The sequence below is a fragment of the Solanum dulcamara genome, chromosome 5, assembly GCF_947179165.1.
Source record: "Solanum dulcamara chromosome 5, daSolDulc1.2, whole genome shotgun sequence".
Classification (NCBI taxonomy): Eukaryota; Viridiplantae; Streptophyta; class Magnoliopsida; order Solanales; family Solanaceae; genus Solanum; species Solanum dulcamara.
Genome location: NC_077241.1, coordinates 903,453 through 924,844, shown reverse-complemented (window position 1 = coordinate 924,844; position 21,392 = coordinate 903,453). Strand labels below are relative to the sequence as shown.

Here is a 21,392-nt window from a genome sequence, read left to right as displayed (position 1 = left end):
ACGGTGCACCGTCTCTGACTAGAGAGATATTCGTAGCTCGTTTCACCATAATTTTTCATCACTCTAAATTCGCCGTCTTCTTCTTCACAAAAACTCGAAACCCTAGCATTCAACATCAGCTCTATTCAGGAAGTCTATTCAACATCATCTTCTATTCGATTTCACAAACATAAACAGGTATACATTCTTTACCCATTTTGTTTTTGCAATTTTTGAGGCAGATTTTGTTTCTCACGAGCTCTTTGTATCCCTTTGTTATGCGCAATTTTTTTTGAATGAGTTAAAATTTTGCTGTAATTTGTACAATTTTCCAAATAGTTGACAGTAAGGCTTAGTTGTTAATGTTGTGTTAGTCACAATTCTTAGATAAGGAGAACCTGTAGTGTTTTGCAAGTTTTGAGATAGTTTGTGTTTCTAACGAGCTGTTTTTATCCCTTTTTTAATTTTTTTGTATGTTCATGTTGTTACGCTCAAAAAAAGTTTCGAATGAGTGAAGGATTTCCTCTGACTAGTTCAATTTCTTTTGATTTTGTGGTTATCAGATCTAATTTGTTTGGTGATTTCTGTTTACATGCTTTTGTTATGTGGACTTGGGGAATTTTATGAAACTTCTAGAAGGTACAACTGACTATACCAAATAGTTGGCAGTAAGACTTAGTTGTTAATGTTGTGTAAGTCACAATGAGCTAAGGTGAACCTGTAGTGTTTCTGCAATCTTTGAGACAGTTTGTGTGTCTCACGAACTCCTTTTGTCCTTTTTCCCCATGTTGGTTAGTTCAAAAAGTTTCTTGAGACTCGAGAATGAAAAATTGCTTTAATTAGTTCAAATTTTTGGATTTTGTGGTTATGGGAGACCTAGTTTCATCTTTCAGGTTTGTTTCACTATTACAGAAATTCTTTTTGGTGATTTCGTTTTACAGCCTTTTGTTACGTGGGCATGAGTAAATTTACATTAAATGGATGAAAGTAAGTATTAGTTTTAAGAGTTGTTTATGTTACTATGAGATAAGGAGGACCTACACTGTTTAAAGTGAACACCTAATAAGATGAGTTGTGAATTGATCTGAGAAGATAGAGCAGAATATGTATACTGGCTTCGTATAGCTAATGCCCCACTAGTTTGAGGTGTAGCTGCTGCTGCTGGAACCTGGAACCTGCTCTTTTTTTTCTAGTTTGTTTTATTATGAGGTCATTGATTTATTTCCTAGAAGAAGCTATGATGTACTTACTGTTTCTAAGAATGTGTTTCGATGCTTTCTTTGTTGTGCTAGCTTATTAGATGGGAATGTCTAGATTCCAGATGGAATTTGGAGAAACTGATAGGGGTACTCGAGCGTGTAGTTAGTTTCATCTTTGGTTCCTTGAAAAATGTTAGGTGGAGGGAAGGGATGGCATTTAGTTTCTAGATATCAATGAGAGCTTGATTTATGAGCACTGAGCAGAGGACCTGATTATTTCTGTCCTTTTTTTGTTGTTGTGGGATTATTAAAAGGCTGAATGCTCTGCAGAGATGTGTTATATATTTTGAAAAGGTGTGAAAAAAACAAGTAAATCTTCTGTTTATGGTTGGGTCATGTTTATTTTTGGGCAGTTGCTCTAACTCGTCTATTTGAGCAGTTGCTTTGTCCCTTTGGTTAATATCTATAAGTTTCTCTGTTGTTTGGAGAATGTGCTTAAAGCATTGAGTGTTATAGCTTGTGCTCTTTATGAGACTATCCTTCCGTTGATAAAAAGTAGTTCTTAAAATATTAAATAATTACAAAAAACAGTCTTTTGAGGTTTAGAGAAAAAATGAATGATATTGTTGCCATTAACTCTAGTAATATGTAATTTTAGTTTGTTTAAGTTTTGTAAAATAGTAGCAATTCTCCTAATAGAACTCTTCTCATATAGAATGCATTCCAGCTTGATTATTTGTCTGATTGTCAGATTAAACTAAAGTATTTGATTACTTTCCATTCACCCGCAGCTAGAAAGGGGGAAGGAGGGAAGGGCAGTAGATTTTGTTTAGTAGTTGGTTTTTATCCTCTGTATTTTGTAACCTATCTTTTCCGTGAGCTGATATTTGTTCTTCAAATGTTCAGCGTGATCCATATCCTTCTCATTGATCGATTCAATCTATCATATACTTACATCTTCTTTTGACTTCTTTGAGTTTTCCTTCTGTGCCTGCATCTTTGGGTGCCCTTGAAGTTTAGTTAATGGATATTTCCATGTTATATTCAGTTGACTGATTTTCCTCCCCTCTCAGATGGCAGCTAAAACACTGACAACTGAGACTATTGCACTTACTGAGAAGAAAATGGACATGACATTAGGTATGCATGCCAGCTATATATGTTTTATGCCTATCTTTTGGTTTGCTTCCTCTTTTTGCTGATAATCACTTGGTGGTTGCAGATGATATCATCAAGATGTCCAAGACAAACACAACCAAAACTAAGCAGCCAAGAGTTTCAGTAAGCACATTACTGTCCGACCATTTAGTGTTCATTTTAGCTTTTGTCAACTTGATTTGGAACATTTTAACACATTTATCATCTGCTATTTTGCAGAATAGAAGCCAAAAGTTTTCTAATAACATTGCTCAAGATAAATCTGCTAAGATACAAAGGTTTATGGACACAAGATCATCTATGAGACAGGTACTCTTCACCATTGGCGCAACCTATGAAGTATTTTGATGTATTCTTTTTCTTATTTGTGAACGTTGAATACTTTATACACTGTTTGTGTTGATATTCTTCTTCTTAGGGGGCTCTTGCTCAAAGAAGATCAATTTTTCAGGGAGACCAGTTTCCTTTGGCAACTGAGGCTGCCAGAAGGGTGGCAGTTGCTCCTATTCGCAATAGGGCTTTCAATCGAGGCCGGGCAATGAATATAAATAAACAGAGGTGTGTTTTGAAGTATGAGGTTAATATATGATTAATCTTGTTGTTTATTAATTCCCTGGACAAGCACATGTCAAATCTGGAGTAACAATTGAACTCTCATTTGATGCAGGTAAATTGTGGTCCTATTTATTGTAGATGAATTTGCCATGTGTCTCTCCTTGCTTTTATATACTTCAAAAGCATGCTGTTTCCTGTTAATCCGGTTGGGAGACGTTCAAGTTACAGTCTTTGGAAGTTTGTTCAAGTGTCGAATGATGGTTATTTTCCGTCAGAAAAGTTACATCCTTCTACAACATGTTGGTTGTCTTCAGTTTGTTGTGCATGTGTTGTATTTGAGTTCTACTCTTTTTAAGTTGGTATCGGGACACCCCAAGATGTGGAACTCTTAAGGTGGATTTGAAATACATTTGGGCTGGCATAAAGATGTGTTATAATGAGATTTTCCCTGTGTTGGGGTAACTGCATAGTTTCTGAGGATTTGTCTGGTAGAGATAACATCATGAGTGTATAACCTCTTGTTAATTTGAGGTTTTGGAATGATTGCTTCATATGAACGGATGCCCTTGGATAAATTTGTCCCATGATGTACATCAATTCTATGGAAATTGATTATCAGTGATTTTCTTTTGGGTTACAGAAAGGACATGAAAGGATGTCCTGTTAAAAGATTCTGTTTTAAGTGACTCAACTATTTCACAATGAATTGTCTTTGAATTTCCGCCGAGATTTGGATTATCAATTCTTTCTCATTTTCTTTCCTCTCCCAACCTCCAAAGTTTTTGTTGACAAGAAGTTTGGGGTGGCTTGGAGCATGACAAATGTCTTTGACTTTCTTTTGGGACATTAATAATCAGTTCTTCCTCATTTTCTTTGCTCTGCCCAACCATCAAAGTTTATGTTGATAAGAAGTTTGGGAAGGCATGGAGCATGACACATGGCATTCATCAGATTTCTTTCAGCAATGAGTTTGCGAGGCTGTTGTGCATTTTAAGTTTTGCCTTCTACACATTACATAACATTATTGTATTATTTTATGGGTGGCATGGTACTATTGATTTTTGAAATGGTGGTTGCGGGTCATGTAAATGTTGATACTTCTCTTTGTGTGGGCATATATCCAACTCGTTTGTGCTGAAACCTTTTGGCGGTGTTTTGGAGGATAGAGATTGCATGTTGTACTTAAACTCTTTAACAGAGACAGTTAGGTTTGTGGGACGCGTGAGGGACTTTAAATTTTGTGACGTTGGAAAGTTAGCTGCAACTCTATTGAAGCAGTTCTAGCATCGTGGTGAAAGCCGTTATGCTGAAGTTAGGAGCACTATTGGATATTTGACTGATGATTTGTCCAAATTCCAAGGAAGATATTTCTTCCACATCGGTGTTTCTGTTAGTTCTAAGTTTGGACTTTGTTTCCTTCTGGTGGGGGATGAGCTGAAAGCTATCAATTTCTGTTTCGGATGCTGCTACTGTTTCTCAGGTTTGGCTAGTTGAGAAGTTTTAGTTTGAGGCTCGATGGTAAGTTGGAATTAAAAAAATTATATGTTCAGAATGACCCATCACTGGGAATATCCTCTGCATCTTGGTGCTGCTCACCCTTTAGTAAGAAATCTGCGAATAAGCTCTTCTCCCTACAGTCTCTTCAATTCTCTTTCTGTTGCTTGTGCAGGTTTGGGACTCCTCCAGTTCAGAAGAGTGCTGCAAATGGTGCCAGGTTTATTGCTAAGGTAAGAGAGGTTTAACAAAAACTTATAAGATTCTTCCCTGTAAAACTTATGAAGGTCCCCTGTTTTCTTTTTCCTCCCATTGAACGGCCTGATTTCGTGTCGAGCTTTGCAGCAACGGCTGTATTACTGAAGGTGTTCCCATTTTCTGTCCATTAATTTGTCAGTTCTTAGGACCTGCATTGCCTTCGTGATATTGTCGATCTTGTATATCAGCTGGTATAGATCTTGGTAAGTTCTGAAAAAATGTAACGAGGTTTTGTTTCGTGTGTAGCAACTAAAGCAGGAAGTCAAGGCAGTGTCAAAGCAGAGGCCTCAGACATTAGATTCTCTATTTGCAAATATGAAGGAACAGAGGATGAAGATGCAATCTCAGCAGAACAACGCGCCAAGGAGAAATGGCGGTGGTCAGCATGTAGCACCATGGGCTAGGGGTCATTTTGGCAAGTGAGTAGATCTGTGCTTAAGCTGTGAATCCATATGTCAGTTGCAAAATAGTACTTCTAGGTTGTTTTGTAAAGAAGTGATGATAGCAGAGCTCCATGCCAGCTGATTCCATGATCTATTACTCGGTTTGGTCCTCTTTGTGTACTTTGCGGCCTAGATGTTATCACTAGATCTTACCTTTTCTGGAAGAATGACGAAAACTGTTTGGAACATGTGGTTTCATTTCCCTTTGTTCTATCTAATATTAAAAACTTTGTATAGCATTTCTTAGTTTTATAGTCTGTTTGGATATACTTATTTTAGGTGCTTTGAAGTCAAAATAGTTACGAGTAATTTTGTGTAATGTTCGGGTAAAATAAAAAGGAAGTGCTTATAAAAATTTGTTTTAAGTCAAAAGTGAAATTCTAATATATGGCATTCGACTTATAAGCCGTAAGTTCAAGTCCACACGAGCTCTAGTTTGATTTCGTGACCCTTAAGTACTAAAAAATTAGTGCTTCTTACAGAAGCTATGATATAATTCACTAGGTAATCATGAATGGTCCTTCATAAATTTAGAGTCAAAAAGTTGCAGACAGACATAACATATTTATAGGTTAATGCACATTAAAAATTAAAGAGGCTTGGATTTTATTGAAGCAGTCACTTGATAATTATGCATGGTCCTGCAAAATATGGGTTCAAAAAGTTTTGAACGGTCATATTTAGAAAATATTCATAGGCTAATGTTTATGAATAACTAAGAAAAATACAAAATTTTCTAGTTAACAAAAAGTGGTGTGGATCTTGTAAAAGTTATTAATATCATTCTAAATTATGGATGATCCAACAAAATTTGGAGTCAAAAAGTTTCAATCTATCATGTTTTAAAAATATTTATAGGCTAATACACAAGAAAATTGGAAAACAAATCCTAAATTTCTATTTCGTAATTTCTAAATGCTAAAAATGTGGCGTGTATTTTATATAAGCTATGAATATAATTAATTAGCTAAATACGGATGGTCCTTCAAAATTAGGGGTAAAAAAGTTCATACAATCATATTCACAAAATATTTATAGGATAATACAAACAAAAAACTGAGAAAAATTTTGAATACCTATTTCATACCCTCTAAATGCTAAAAAAAAATGACACGGATTCTATAGAAGATATGAATATCATTAATAGATAATTATGGATGATCCTACAAAATTAGGAGTCAAAATTCGGACATACATATTTACAAAATATTGCTAACATACACGAAAAATTAAGGAACATCTTGAATTTCTATTTCGTCACCCCTAAGTGCTAGAAAAAAATAGCGTGGATCCTACAGAAGCGATGCATATCATTTACTTTGGAGTCAAAAAATTTTGGACAAGCATATTGTCAAAATATTCATATGCATTAGCACATGGAAAGTTAAAAAATCCTAAATTCCTCTTTCATAAAATGCTAAAAAAGTGGCTAGATCCTATAGAAGTTATGAATATCATTCACTATGTAATTACAGATGGTCTCACAAAATTTGGGATCAAAAAGTTTCATACAATCATATATATTTAACGCTAATGCGCACAAAAGATTGGGAAAAATTTTGATTTCTTATTTCGTAACCTCTAAATATTAAAAAAAGTGGCATGATTTCTGTACAAGCTATGAATAAAATTCATTTGATAATTATGATGGTTCTACAAAATTAGGAGTCAAAAGTTTTGAAGGGGCATAGATATAAAATATTCATAGGCTAATATACAAGAAACATTAAAAAAAAATCTTGACTTTCTCTTTCGTGACACTTAATCACTAAAAAAGTAGCGTAAATTCTAAAGGTTTTGCAAAAAAATTGACCGAAAGCTATATCACCAAAAAATTAATGGGCTAACATACACGAAAAACAGAGAAAATCTTCTAATTCCCGTTGAGTGATCCCTAAATGATGAGAAAGTGCCGTGGATCATGCTGAGACTACACATACTGTTCTCCCAGGTCATTACAGAGGGTCCCAGAAATATTTTGCAAAAAAAGTGACCGAAAGCCATCTAACCAAAAAATTCATGGGCTACACAAACGAAAAACTGAGAAATTGCCTAATTTCCGTTGATTGACCCCTAAATGCTAAAATATTGGTGTGGATCATAGTGAAGCTACACATGCTATTCTCCAAGGTTGTTACGGATGGCCCTATTAATGTTTTGCAAAAAAATTGACCGAAAGTCATATCACTAAAAAATTTCAACACACGAAAAACTGAGAAAATTGCATAATTCTTGTTGAGTAGCCCCTAAATGCAAAGAAAGTGGCATGAATCATGCCGAGACACTCGTGCAGTTCCCCCAGATAATTACAGAGGATCCTGTAAATATTTTACAAATATATTGATCGAAAGCCATATAACCAAAAAATTCATAAGCTAACACATACAAAAAACATATAAAAATCTCCTAATTCCCTTTGAGTGGCCACGGAATGCGAAGAAATTGATATGGATTATGCCGAGGCTACACGTAATGTTTTTCAAGGCCGTTACAGAGGGTCCCGTAAAGGTTTTGCAAAAAAAATAATCAAAAGTTATATTACCAAAATATTCATGGGCTAACACACGAAAAACAAATCGCCTAATTCCTGTTGAGTGACCTCTAAATGCTAAGAAAGTAGCGTGGATCATGATGAGTCTACATGTGTTGTTCCCCAATTCATTTACAGAGGGCCCTATAAAGGTTTTGCAAAAAAATTAACCCAAAGTCATAGTACCGAAAAATTAATGGGCTAACACATACGCAAAATTGAGAAAATCGCCTAACACTTATTTAGTGCCCCCAAAATCCTAAGAAAGTACCGTGGATCATTCGATGGCTACACATATTTTTTTCCTAGGTCGTTACGGAGAGTCCTATAATGGATTTGCGAAATAATTGACTAAAATCCATATCACCTTAAAATTCATGTGTTAACATACACGAAAAACTTAGAAAGTTTTTTGTGTGTGTTAGCCTACGAATTTTTTAGGTGCAGGGGGTCCGTGTCGAATTTTCTTGATTTCTTCTTTAGTAGCATCCGCAACGATCAGGGGAACGACTCCAGTAGCACCAACGGGACTTCAACGACGGTTAGGTGCATTTTAGGGGTGATGTAAAAGGAATTAGGAGATTTTGGCAGTTTTTCGTATGTGTAAGCCTACAGATTTTGTGGGTGTCAGGGGTTCGGATTGAATTTTCTTAGATTTATCTTTAGAAGCGTTCATAACAACCAGGGTACGACTTTAGTAGCCCCGGTGCGGCTTTTACAACGTTTAGGATCATTTTATGGGAGACGCAGCAAGAATTAGACAATTTTGCCAGTTTTTCGTGTGTTTTAGAATACAGATTTTTTAGGTTCCAGGGATACGGGTCAAATTTTCTTAATTCTTCTTTTGTAGCGCCTGTAAAAAGTTGGGGAATGACTCCAGTAGCCCCGATGGGGCTTCTACGGAGTTTAGGAGCTTTTTAGGGACGATGCAATAGGATTTAGGCAATTTTGCCAGTTTTTCATGTGTGTTAGCCCACGAATTTTTTAGGTATCGTGGGTTCAGATAGAATTTTCTTGGATTCTTCTTTATTACCGTTCGTAAGTATCTGGTAATGAATCCAGTAGCCCTGGTTGGGGCTTCTACGACGTTTAGGAGCATTTTAGGGTCGACGTAACTTGAATTAGGCAATTTTATCAATTTTTCGTGTGTGTTGGCTTACGAATTTTTTAGGTACCGAGTCTATGGGTTACCCGCACCCCGTCACCTAAGAAATATGTAGGCTAAAACACACGAAAAACTGACAAAATCGCTTAATTTCTGTTGCGTCGCCCCTAAAATACTACTAAACACTATAGAAGCCCTACCGAGGATACTCGAGTCATTCTCCACTTTATTACGGACTCTACTAATGAAGAGTCTAAGAAAATTCGATCCGTACCCCCGATAATTAAAAAAATCGTGGGCTAACACACACGAAAAATTGACAAAATCGCCTAATTTTCATTGTGTCACCCCTAAAATGCTACTAAATGTCGTAATTGCCCCACCGGGCTACTGGAGTCTTTTTCCAGGTTGTCACGAACCTACTAAAAAAGAATCCATGAAATTTTGACCCGGACCCCAGTACCTAAAAAAATTGTGGGCTAACACACACGAAAAACTGACAAAATTACCTAATACCTGTTGCGTCGCCCCTAAAATATTCCTAAATGCCATAGAAGCCCTACCAGGGCTACTAGAGTCGTTCCACATGTCGTTATGAAAGCTACAAAAGAAGAAAAAGAGATAATTCGACCCGAACCCCCAGCACCCAAATAATCTGTGAGCTAACACACATGTAAACCTGAAAAAATCGCTTAATTTCTGTTGTGTCGCCCGTAAAATGCTCCTAAATGTCGTAGAAGCCCCATCGGGGCTACTAGAGTCGTTCTCCAAGTCGTTGCGGAGGCTAATAAAGAAGAATGCAACATGTGGGCTAACACACACGAAAAATGAGCAAAATCACCTAATGATCCCCAGGTACTTACGGAGGGTCCCATAAGAGTTTTGAAGAAAATTTATTTGAAAATCAATTCATCAAAATATTCATGGGCTAACACATATGAAAAAATGACAAAATCATCAAATTCCTCTTGTGCGGCCCTAAATTCTATGAATGCGCCATCGATTGTGTCGATGCTGCACGTACTGATCCCCTGGATACCTACGGAGGGTTTCATAATGGTTTCGAAGAAAAATCGATCGAAAACTAGTTCACTAAAACATTCACAAGCTAACATACACAAAAAATAACAAAATCGCCTAATTACGGTTATGCAACCCCTAAATGCTATGAATATGTTGTGAATCAGACGACCCATCACGTACTGATCCCCCGGGTACTTACAGAGGGTCTCATAACAGTTTTGAAGAAAATTCGTTCAGAGCCAGTTCATCAAAATATTCATGGGCTAACACACACGCCTAATGACAAAATCGCCTAATTACGCTTGTGCGGCCCCTAAATGCTAAAGAAAGTGGTGTGTATCATGTCAAGGCTATACGTGTTGTTCCCCCAGGTCGTTACAGAGGGTGATGTAAAGATTTTGCAAAATAATTAATCGAAAGTTATATCACCAAAACAATCATGGGCTAACATGCACAAAAACTGGAAAATCGCTCAATTCCTATTGAGTGACCCATAAATACTAAAAAACAATAGTGTGGATCATGATAAGGCTAGATGTATTGTTCTCTCAGGTCATTACGGAGGGTCCTGTAAAAATTTTGGAAAAAAGTGTCTGAAAATTATATCGCCAAAAAATTTATTAACCTTGATACACAAAAAATTGAGAAAATCGTTTAATTCATGTTGAGTGAACTCTAAATTCTAAATAAAATGACGTTGATCATGGTGATATTGTACGTATATTCTCTCAGGTTATTACCGAGAGTCCTGTAAAGGTTTTAGAAAAAATGCTTGAAAATCAAATCTTCAAAATATTCATTAACTAACACATACGAAACATTGAGAAAATCACCTAAAAAGTTGTGTGGATCCTATAGAAGTTATAAATATCATTCACTAGATAAATACGGATGGTCCTCAAAATATGTGATCAAAAAGTTTTGAACGGTCATATTTACAAAATATTTATAGGTTAATATGCACGATAAACTTAGAAAAATCTTGAATTCCTATTTCATGATCCCTAAACGCTAAAAATAGTGGTGTGTATCCATCCTATAGAACTTGAATATCATTGACTAAGTAATTATGGATTGTCCTACAAAATTAGGAGTCAAAAACTCATATTTAGAAAATATTCATTAGTTAGTACACATGAAAAAATTAGAAAAATTATGAATTTCTATTTTGTGACTCATAAAAGTTTTTTTAAAAATTGGTGTGGATCCTATAGACGAAAAATTGAGACAATCCTGATTTTCTATTTCATGACACTTTAACATCAAAAAAAGTGACGTACGATTCGAAAAATTCATGAACTAATTAACACACACGAAAAATTAAAATAATAATGAATTCTTATTTTATGACACATAAACTCCACAAAACTTGATGTCCAACATTAGAAGACAATGAGTATCATTAATTAGGTACAATGAAACCCAGGCGTTTTGGGACATGAAGAAGAAGATGGTACGCCATTCATGACACCCTCCTTTATCAACTTCCACCAACAACTACCTCCATTGATCACCTTCACCAACTTCTATCTATATTTATATTTTGTATAGATAAAATATTTAGTACTAATAAGTTATTTGCATTCGAAATTATAAAATATTAAGTAAAGATAAATTGTACACATTCAGTTATCGAGAAAACACACAATTTTAGTATCGAAATTCAAATATATATTCAGATTAAAATATCTAAACTTGAGGCCTAAGTTACTCCTAAGTATGCATACATCTGGTTGTTAATCTTAAATATCTTGTCATGTTGAACTTACAAGGGGCTATAGCTCATATGGTAGAGCGCTCGCTTTCCATGTGAGAGACACGGGGTTTTTGATTCTCCTTACCTCCATTCCCCTATTTCTCTCTTTTTAATGAAATATTTCCTCTCATCATTCGAGTCATTTTTTTTATCTTTTTTTAAAAATTATTTTTCACCTAATGTTTAATGATCCTATCATATATGAGGTCTAATTAATTTGAAAAGTCTCACTTTGAAGATAAATGCGCTTCGAGAACTACATTCTCGAAGAATACTTGTCACGTCACCATTTTTATAACTCAGAAATCCTTGTAGATCTCATCATTCTTTTGTGTATCCACCACAAAACTAGGAAATGCAGCTGTGATGTCCCTGCAAAATAACAAAATGACCATAAATTTTATAAAGCAACTAAAATTAGTAGCGTTCATTGGTGAAATTCAAAAACAATTTGAAACTTCAAGATAGAAAAGTGACATTTGTAGTATCTGACCAATTCAAACGTAGTTTATTACTTTAACATGACAAAATAATAATTTTATGACTTAATTGTTATAATAGCAAAGATTACTTACTTTAATGTGATAAATATATTTTGCAACTTTATTGTTATAACGGGTAAAGTATATATAGTACTGGAGGATAAGAGAATTACTTGAGATATGGAATTGTCATGTTTTTCAACAAAGATGGATTATGAGCTACAAAATTATTCCACTCTTCTATATCTATCTTTCCATCCCCTTTAGAATCTGCCTCCTCAATTATCTTCATGGACAAAAAATAAATTTGCACAAAATATTAGTTAAAAGTATAAATATGTGATAATAATGACAATAATTTTAGTAAATTGCATGTAATAAAATAATATAGTAATTACTTACTCACACCATGTATTTATATCAAACTAAACAACTTAATATTATTATAGTTAGAAATTAAAGCGAGAATACATGTCACTTAAATCAAATGTACATGTATATAATTAAGAGATACGACTTGTATTCACAAATTTAACGTAATTATCCGGTGCATGTAAATTTTTAGCTAATTAGCAGTACAAAAGAAATAGGAATAATTAGTGACAAACAACTATTACTAAATAGCAAAAATCCGTTGCTAATTTTATTTAATAACGGAATATTGAAAATAATTATAGGTACGTCTTATATTGTGATAGATTAGCAACGTATTTCTTAGCATACCTTGTCGATAATAACTTCAACTATATCATCAGTGAGTATCAATTCAGACTCATATAATAGCCCAAAAATAAGCTCCTTTACCTAAATTCAGATTAAATTTAAGGGGAAAAAATCAGAAAATTATCTTAGTGAAATAAATTAAGGCATATCTAGCTTCTATTAAACATCATATTGTAGAATTAAATAAATGAAATATTCATCTACCTCTTCACGTCCAATAAAGCCTGTTTGCCATATATCATATAGTTTAAAGGCAACTGCAAAATTAGAAATCATAATTTCAATTAATTGGTATGACGGAAATTATTTTTCAAAATGTTTTGAAAAACATGTCTTTTTTTTTTTTTTTTTTGGTTTTTCTATGTTTCGTTTAGGAGAGTAAAAATATTTTCTGAAAAAGCATTTATCATAGATCGATAATAATATGTAAGTGTTAGTTAAAGCAATGTACTGTCAAAAGAAATAACTTTCGTTCAAAAGTAAAGAAAATCATCTTTTGTGAAAAATGTTTTTTCTAAAAGATATTTTCTAACAATCAAACATTAAAAAATACTATTTTTTGAAAAACGTTTTCCTTACCTGTAATTTTTTCTGCTTGAGAAGCATCAGGATGAAAGATGCTTAGTGTATGGATAAATTCCCCAACATCAATTAGCCCATCCTTGTTGGAGTCAAACAAGTTGAACATCTACATGTAACACACCAGTTCTAAAGATTTAACTGAATTCATTATATTCAAAAATTCGATATATATATATTATAATATGTTGTATAATAAGATCATATTCATTAATCTGAACTCACTAACTTTATATTATATATACATAAAAAAGTTAATAAGTGTTATACAATACAAACATACTTATTAATTTGAATTTAATGACTTTAAATTCTGAATTTACCTCTATTGTAACATTATATTTTCTTGCTAAACTATAGGCCTCAAAAAAAAAAGTACATACCAGAAGAATGAGTGTTCGTTGCAATGCATGTTGGATCTAAGACAGGTTCTACACATTCAACTGAACCTATTACTTTTCATTCGAATTATTTATACATAAACAAAAAAACAAAAAAAGTAAAACGTATCATCTACCAAGACAATGTTCATTCTGAATTTACTAACTTTAAATCCTAAATTCGTCGTTGTACCGTGATAAAATGAGCTAAGTAGAAGTTGGCTCACCCTGTCTGAAAACAGAGAATGCTTCCTGTTATCTCTGAACAATCCAAGCTGGAACTCTTCCTGTAACAAAAATAATGTTAATTGTTAACAAATTTTTTTTAAAAAAAATGGGAATTAGACGTTTAATTAGGGAATTCACTAAATATTACACAATAAGAAAGTAATTTAATATATAATCAAGGAAAATTTTATAAGAAAGAAATTAGAATTACTCTGCTAATAAAGCCATCATTGCAAATTGAACAACTTAATTTTCTGAAGAGTTCAGTTAGTGACTTGACATCTTCCAAAGAAACTGCAAATTAGAAAATAATTATTTTTTAATGACACAAAAATAATCTGTGTTAAATAATAAAATAAAATAAAAATAAAAAGAAGAACAAGGATTAAATTACAATGTGTTTGAGCTGCTAGTAAAGCTTGATCTTCATATATTCTTTCTTGTTTCCTTAAAGCACAGCCCATTTTATAATAATTTTGTGTTGTAAAGGCACCCTATCTATTTATATAGAATTTTAATTATATATATTATTAGTGTAAAAGAATTTTTTTACTTATTATCAGGTTACCTTCCTAAAATATGGGATTTATAATTTATTTAAAAATTATACTTCTATTAATATTTCAAAACTATAGGAATCATTTTTTAAAAATATCTTAAGTCAAAAATTTATCAAAAATAAATTAATTTTTTATAAAATAAAAATAAGACTACTAACCCATTACCTTCCAAAGATATCACTAATGGTATTTATGTTGTTGTATCTTTTTGAAATATCTAGAAAGTTTGCTTTTGACTTCGAAACAAGAGTAATTGCTAGTACCCTATTTTACTAGCCGTAATGACTTTCATAATGTGGAAAATTGACAATTCCCAAACATTTTTTGAATTTAAGAATAATGTTATACACAACTCAAATTTTCAAGAATTTCTTACTATTTTTGTGGTACAACAATTTTTACAATATAATTTTGAAAATAAGACAAATTAGCTACTATAATAGGTAAAAGTGGTAACTTGACGATTTAAAGAAAATGTTAATTCAACGATGATTAATTGTATTAAGGAGTTGGTTGACGAAAATTAAATAGTATTATATTGGTTTTTAGAGAAGTTAAAAAGCATAATTTCACATTTAAAAGTTCATATTTTTAAGCTAAATTAAGCGATTAGAAAGATCATACTTTTATAAAATTAAATTATACCTTTTTAATACGCTCCTCATAAGTGAGATGGATCTTTTTTTTTCTTAGTGAGCCAAGAAGGTGAAATTAGAAACATTTGGATTCATGCTTCGGGAAAACGCTTTCAACTAGGATAATTTCATTTGAAACTCAAATTCAAAACTTTGAATTAAAAGTGAAGGGATCATATTCATTCCACTGTTGGTAATTACTTTTTAAAAGTTACTTATTCACGTTCCTAGGATTATTCTTTTAAGTTTACATTTTCATTTGTCAATAATTTTCCTTATTCTTTAGTAGTGTTGTTGTTTATTGTGGGAACCAGGTGCTATTGCTTTTATAATGTGCTGTTGCCTGGGAAAATAACCGACTAATTCACAAGCAAAGGAGGATTTAGAATATAATGCGTTCGATAAGTTATGCATGTATAAAAGATAATTATATTCAAAATTTATACACATAAGAAGATTATACTAATTTTGCTTTCCAGTTTAGGTGGACAATGAGATAAATATACATCGACAAGAATTAGTTTATTGAATCTCCGAATAGTACTATAAGAATAGTCCGTTGAGTACAACATATCCCGTATAGTTTCATGATAATATAAGTAGGGTTTGGAGAGTGTGAGAATTACGTAGAATTTACTTTTACTTTTGTGTGGTAGGAAGGTTGTTTCAGGTAAATCTTCAGCTCAAGAAAATTATTCATAACATGTTTGAAAAAAATGCTCTAAAATACACATAATAAGATCATACTAATTCTGATTCCAGTAGTCAGCAACAATAATATATCTCATATAGTCCCATAAATGGGGTATGGAGCAGGTGGGGAGTATATGCAGACTTTATCCGTATCTTTGTGTGGTAAGAAGGCTATTTCAACCAGATAGATTTTTAGCTCAAGAAAATCATTTTTCAAAAAATGTTTGAAAGAAATATTATAAAATTCATTTTTCAGAACATGTTTGAAAGAAATATTATAAATAGTAAAGCTAATTAAAGTATAAGAAACAATAATAGTAATAAATCAAAGGATAAAACAATACTAACATAATAGTTTGCTAACTCTAGACCCTAAATTTTGAATCCGCTTAACTCTAGATCCTTAATTTTTAGTCCACTAATTAACTCTAGATCTGAATTTTATATTTGCTGACTCTAAATCGTGAATTTTGAGTCTACTAGCTCTAAATACAAATGAATTTTTTAACGCCTTACGATTTATTCCCATGAGAAACTTCTAGATTTGGGTTCTTCACCTCGAATTATTTGCTTTTGAATATTAGAAATTAGAATATTAGAGACTAGCTAGAGAATAGGAAATGAAGTGACTGTTCTCCACCTTGTCCACAAATGCTTTCATGTTACTATCATCCAGAAATGTCAAGTTCTTAATCTTTCAGATAGCTAACTACCAAGTGTTCGGATTAAAATAATTAGGTGTTAAAAGGAACTTAACAAAATAAATCATGAGCGACAATAAGTCAAAAAAAATACAAAATATCAAAAAAATAACCTTACAAAATTCACTCTAGGTTATCACAAGTGGTAGAGTAGCTTTCTAACCTCCTTTTGACTACACTATGGATGTTATCATGTTACCATGTGAGAAGGAAGGACCTCACTTTATTTATCCTATTTTATTTTATTTTTAGCAAAATATAGAATATTTATATTATCCTTCTAGGAGTAAAAAAATAATTATGGTGAATGTAATTCTCTTCCTTCGAGATAAAGAAAATCCCGAACATAATAAGAAAATCAAGACAAACGCCTAAAAATGGTTGTGATGGAATATATAGGATTCATCCACCTTTAATTAGATTAGAGCCTCAGGAGAGAAAAAGGTCATGATAGGGTGCGCATTCCTTTTAATAGATCTTACACAGCACCAATTTCATAATATACTAACGAAAACCCCTCAACAACGAGTCAATTTCTAAGGGTACTTCCATTGGAAACTTGCATAGTGTCCGTACTGATCGGGGCTCCAAATCGAATACCGAATATACGGATGGGAAAGAGAAAAAGATAGCTAATAACATTTCCTTCAAGCTATACAAGACCAGAAAATAAAACGAATTGCATGAGTTCCTTGAATTTGGGATAAACGCAATAAATTGCAAAAAGTAAAATGAGAACCATAAATTAGGCATCAATTTGTACATCGTTCATTTAATACTTTTATCATCCATATCTCAACAAAGTCATATCATCTTTGCATAAAACTTTAAATCCTGCATGGAATGTATTCTTGTTTATAAGCAGAACATACGAAACAGATTAATTTACATAGATTGAAAGGTGTAAATTGAACAATCTTCATCGAAAAATTATACAAATCATACATTGAACACTCTTTGCCGAAAATTATATTGTGTGTATATAAAAAATGATATTGCAGATATAGGTCAAAATTACTTCTTAGAGTTTCATAGGTGATGAGTGATATGTTATAAATCACGGTCATTTATATTTTTTGAACAATCCACACATATTTCAATTATTTTAACATGATAAAAATAAGTTTTGTGGTTTTACTATTTTAATAGGTAAAGTTCAGCTCCCATAAGTAAACTTCCTCATGTGATGTATAAACCACCCGAAAACCTAAAAATCAAGAAATATAAATTGAATAGTGAAAGAAAGATTATATATTATATATAATTACCTAGATAATTTAGCCATTCATATCGATGGTTAGTAAATTTTGAATATCAGATGATTAAATAAAAGAAGATATATCCAATATTTTGTATGGAAATGAAAGATCAAGCTAAACAAAATTCACTTTCCAATAGCAAAATAAATATTCATCATGATATATTGATACAAAGAGGCATAACAAAATGCCACTTAAATTCCTATAAACATAGCGTGAAAATTTCTAAGATTACAATTTTTCCCTCATTATATCAGGCTGATCATTTTTCTTGGGCTGCCAAACAGGGACGGAGTTAGAGGGTCGGAAAATTACAATATATATATAAATAAGGTTCAAATTATATATATCAAATGTTGATTCTTCTTGGTGAAAATCACGTCTGCGCCATTGTTGTGCCAATCTAACGTCAAAATACTTTATCAAAGATCTTAGTTATAATCTTATACATGATCAAATCTAATCTACCTTCTACGATACTACAACGGTCTATTTTTTCACTACTCCACTTTTCTTCATCTCAATATATACTCGAAATTCAATTTCTAACTAATTCAAATTCGAGTCACGTAGGGTCCACACCATCGTTTAGGGCTTAGAAATCATGATAACAACATAGTGAAAATCCTTGTTCCACTCTTTTATACATAGTCGCATCTAATCTACCTTCTACCACGACGGTCCATTTTTTCGCTACTCCACTTTTTTTTTCATCTCGATATATACTCGGAAATTATTTTTGACTGATTCGAATTTGAGCCACGTGGGATCCCCGACATCATCTATGGCTGCTAGTGGAAGATTGATCCCATGCAAGTGTTCTATTTTGCTTTTTCATTGGGCAATTTAAATACACTAGGAAGAGTTGATTTCCAATTTACTCCACAAGAAGTACTTCTTGTGTGCTTTGCAATTGTACTTGTATTTGCAGCTATTCTCATTTGCTCAATTAAGGCCTCTGTATTTCCTTCCTCTGAAAAAATTTCCTCTAGTTGTTGGGGATTGATAATTAGCTTCACTCTCCAAACACCTGTGAAGAAAAAAAATAAGACAGTGAGACGCGAGAATTACTTTCCTTAAAGAGATATTGACAGTATATAATTTGAGAAAATGCAATAAAGCCATTGTACGGAGCTAGGGGGATGTAAGGGGTTATCTATACCCCTTTGTCAAAAAATTATATTGTAAATCTACTATATATGCAGTCAAAAGGGGAGCTAGCGGGACGTAAGGGATTCATCTGAAGCCCCTCTGTCAGTAAATCAAACCGTAAAGCCACTATAAATGCAGTCAAAAGCGGAGCTAGTGGGATCTGAACTCCTTTGTCAGAAAATTACATTGAATATATAAGGTTACAATTATTTTGATGTAAGTCTAGTAGAGCTTCCTTACATGTTTACTTATTTTAGAGACACCTTAGTGAAAATTCTAGATCTACCACTCTATAGAGTATATTGTAAATTAGCTTCACCACTTCTCAAGAAGTCATCAATTTTTACAATTGAATGAACATTCATCTTGAGAAAGAAGGGTATATAAAACTTTTAAAACTTGTGATGTTAAATATGTCAGTGATATTCGATATGTCATAAATTTTTTGTACAAATAAAGGCAAAATAGAAAGTTAGTTAAAAAGTTTCTAGTTATTTATGTTGTTCGAACTCTTCAAACCAGTAGGTTATTGGATAGACTTAGTGTTACTATTTCATTTACTAAATCAATGATATCTGAAAACCATGTTGAATCCTCCAAAAGTACAACATATTTTATAGGATCTAACACAGTTTAGACATTTTTTTCAAAATGTAGGAGCAACATAGCCCATTATAAATAGAAAGTTTCCTATTATATATCTATGTTGCTTGGACTTTTTGAAAATATTACTATGTAAAATCCAACATGATATTTTTATAAATTATAAAAAATTTCTAAGTTATCTATGTTGCTGGATCCTCCAAAATAGACACAAACTTGACATCATTTTTTAAAAAATCCAAACAACGTATCAAATTATAGAAACATGTAAAACAAAACAAAAAGTGTCACATAAAATGAAATAGAAGGCGGACGAACCTTCTCGTTGAACTGGCAAAACTTCCATTGCTGACCCTTTCGTCAAGCTCGACGAAGCTCGAATTTGCTCTGTTTTTTCTTCTTCTTCTTCTAAAATGTGCTCTGTTTCTTTTTCAATTACAGGGTGAAGATAATAAAACTGTCCATCAAGTAGCAATTCTTGATTATGTAATGGAGAAGACAAACAATTTGAACTGAAAATGTTGTAACCTGGGAATTCATTTAGGACTTGTCGAACTAATTTAGGGCCTTTAAGGTTTAATATTTCACCTGAATCTGTCATAACTCTAGCAAAATTTAAATCTGATGATTTTCTTGAATCTGTTACTGCTTTCATAGAACAATTGCAGTTCCCCATTGATGTAGAAATTAAAGAAAAAAAATTGTGTTCAATGAATGAAAGAGAAATTATTAATTTGTAGTAGTTTTATTTGTGAGAATGTGTGTGTATATATATGTATATATATATATATATGTATGTTACTCCGTCTCAATTTTCATGCTATAGTTTGGATTTTTGAATTTCGTATCTATCAAAAATAGTCTTTATTATTCTATTCTTTTACGATTACACTTGTGGATTATATATTGAGTATATTATTATTGTTGTTGCAGTAATTTAGATTTTGAGAGTTAAATTTTTTATTTTGACTGTGCATTCGAATTTCACCTTTGGCTTTTGTGCTCCATTTAATTAACGCTTTATTTTGTTGTCATTGTTGTTCTTTCTTCTGATTGTTGTGTAATACTTTTTATTTCGCTTTATTTCGTTGTTGTTACTTCTCTCATATATGTATTTTCTTTTTCAAACTGTTTGAAAATGATTAATTTAAATCGAAGATTTATCAAAAATAATTTCTCTATTTCTATAAGATGGAGGTAATATTTGCATATATTATATTTTTTTGAAAGCCCACTTATAAAATTAGATTGAGTATGTTATTGATGTTGTATTCAAATATACATATAATCTTTAACATTTTTAAAAACTACATAAAAAATATTATGAATCACAAAAACTAATAATTTAAAATACTTAGAAATATATTATAATAAAAAAATTTATTTGACTTTTGAATTCAAATTAAATCATATAAATGGAATAGAAAGGAAAGGAATAGTACAAATAGTTAGTGACAGAAGAATCTTTTAACTAAATTCAAGGGAGTCACGGATTTAGATGAGCAAGGAAGGAGACAAGGGGATGAAGAGTAGTACTAAATGAAAATTAATTAGTAGTACTATATTTCTTTACCACCGCTGAATGTAATCGGATGAATAAGATTTTTTAATCCTTGACAAAAAGTTTCAAATTCGAATTATAAAAAGGGAAAAATTCACGATAGGTAACATTTCGAGTAAAACTCACAAACAACCAATTTTCAATTTCTGTAAGCAAAAATAGCTACTGCCATGCCATTGAGCTTCAAATTTTAAAGGTGAAACTTTCCATAAGTAGCGTTTATGGTAAAATTCACAAATAACTATTTTTCAATTGTCCTTACAATTGAAAAATAATCATTGTCATAGAATTTTAAATTTTACGGGTGAAACAAGATGGGAAAAAAAGCCAATAGAC

The 21,392-nt window shown here is 32.3% G+C and overlaps 3 protein-coding genes across 3 annotated transcripts; 1 reads left to right on the top strand and 2 right to left on the bottom strand.

The window, feature by feature from the left end:
* LOC129888657 (uncharacterized) lies at positions 1-5,325 on the top strand. Its single transcript, XM_055963609.1, has 7 exons — positions 1-177; positions 2,252-2,318; positions 2,401-2,459; positions 2,556-2,645; positions 2,755-2,894; positions 4,561-4,618; positions 4,890-5,325. Exons 2-7 carry the CDS (start codon positions 2,252-2,254, stop codon positions 5,064-5,066), a joined length of 591 nt encoding a protein of 196 aa, XP_055819584.1. The 5' UTR covers positions 1-177; the 3' UTR covers positions 5,067-5,325.
* A 6,054-nt stretch (positions 5,326-11,379) lies between these two features.
* On the bottom strand, positions 11,380-14,356 carry LOC129890296 (calcineurin B-like protein 4). Its single transcript, XM_055965868.1, has 8 exons — positions 14,287-14,356; positions 14,104-14,186; positions 13,892-13,951; positions 13,285-13,393; positions 12,910-12,962; positions 12,706-12,786; positions 12,156-12,268; positions 11,380-11,872 (listed from the first exon to the last, which is right to left on the bottom strand). Exons 1-8 carry the CDS (start codon positions 14,354-14,356, stop codon positions 11,800-11,802), a joined length of 642 nt encoding a protein of 213 aa, XP_055821843.1. The 3' UTR covers positions 11,380-11,799.
* Positions 14,357-17,878: 3,522 nt separating this feature from the next.
* Positions 17,879-20,247, bottom strand: LOC129890295 (uncharacterized). Its single transcript, XM_055965867.1, has 2 exons — positions 19,814-20,247; positions 17,879-18,770 (listed from the first exon to the last, which is right to left on the bottom strand). Exons 1-2 carry the CDS (start codon positions 20,169-20,171, stop codon positions 18,562-18,564), a joined length of 567 nt encoding a protein of 188 aa, XP_055821842.1. The 5' UTR covers positions 20,172-20,247; the 3' UTR covers positions 17,879-18,561.
* Positions 20,248-21,392: the final 1,145 nt, after the last annotated feature.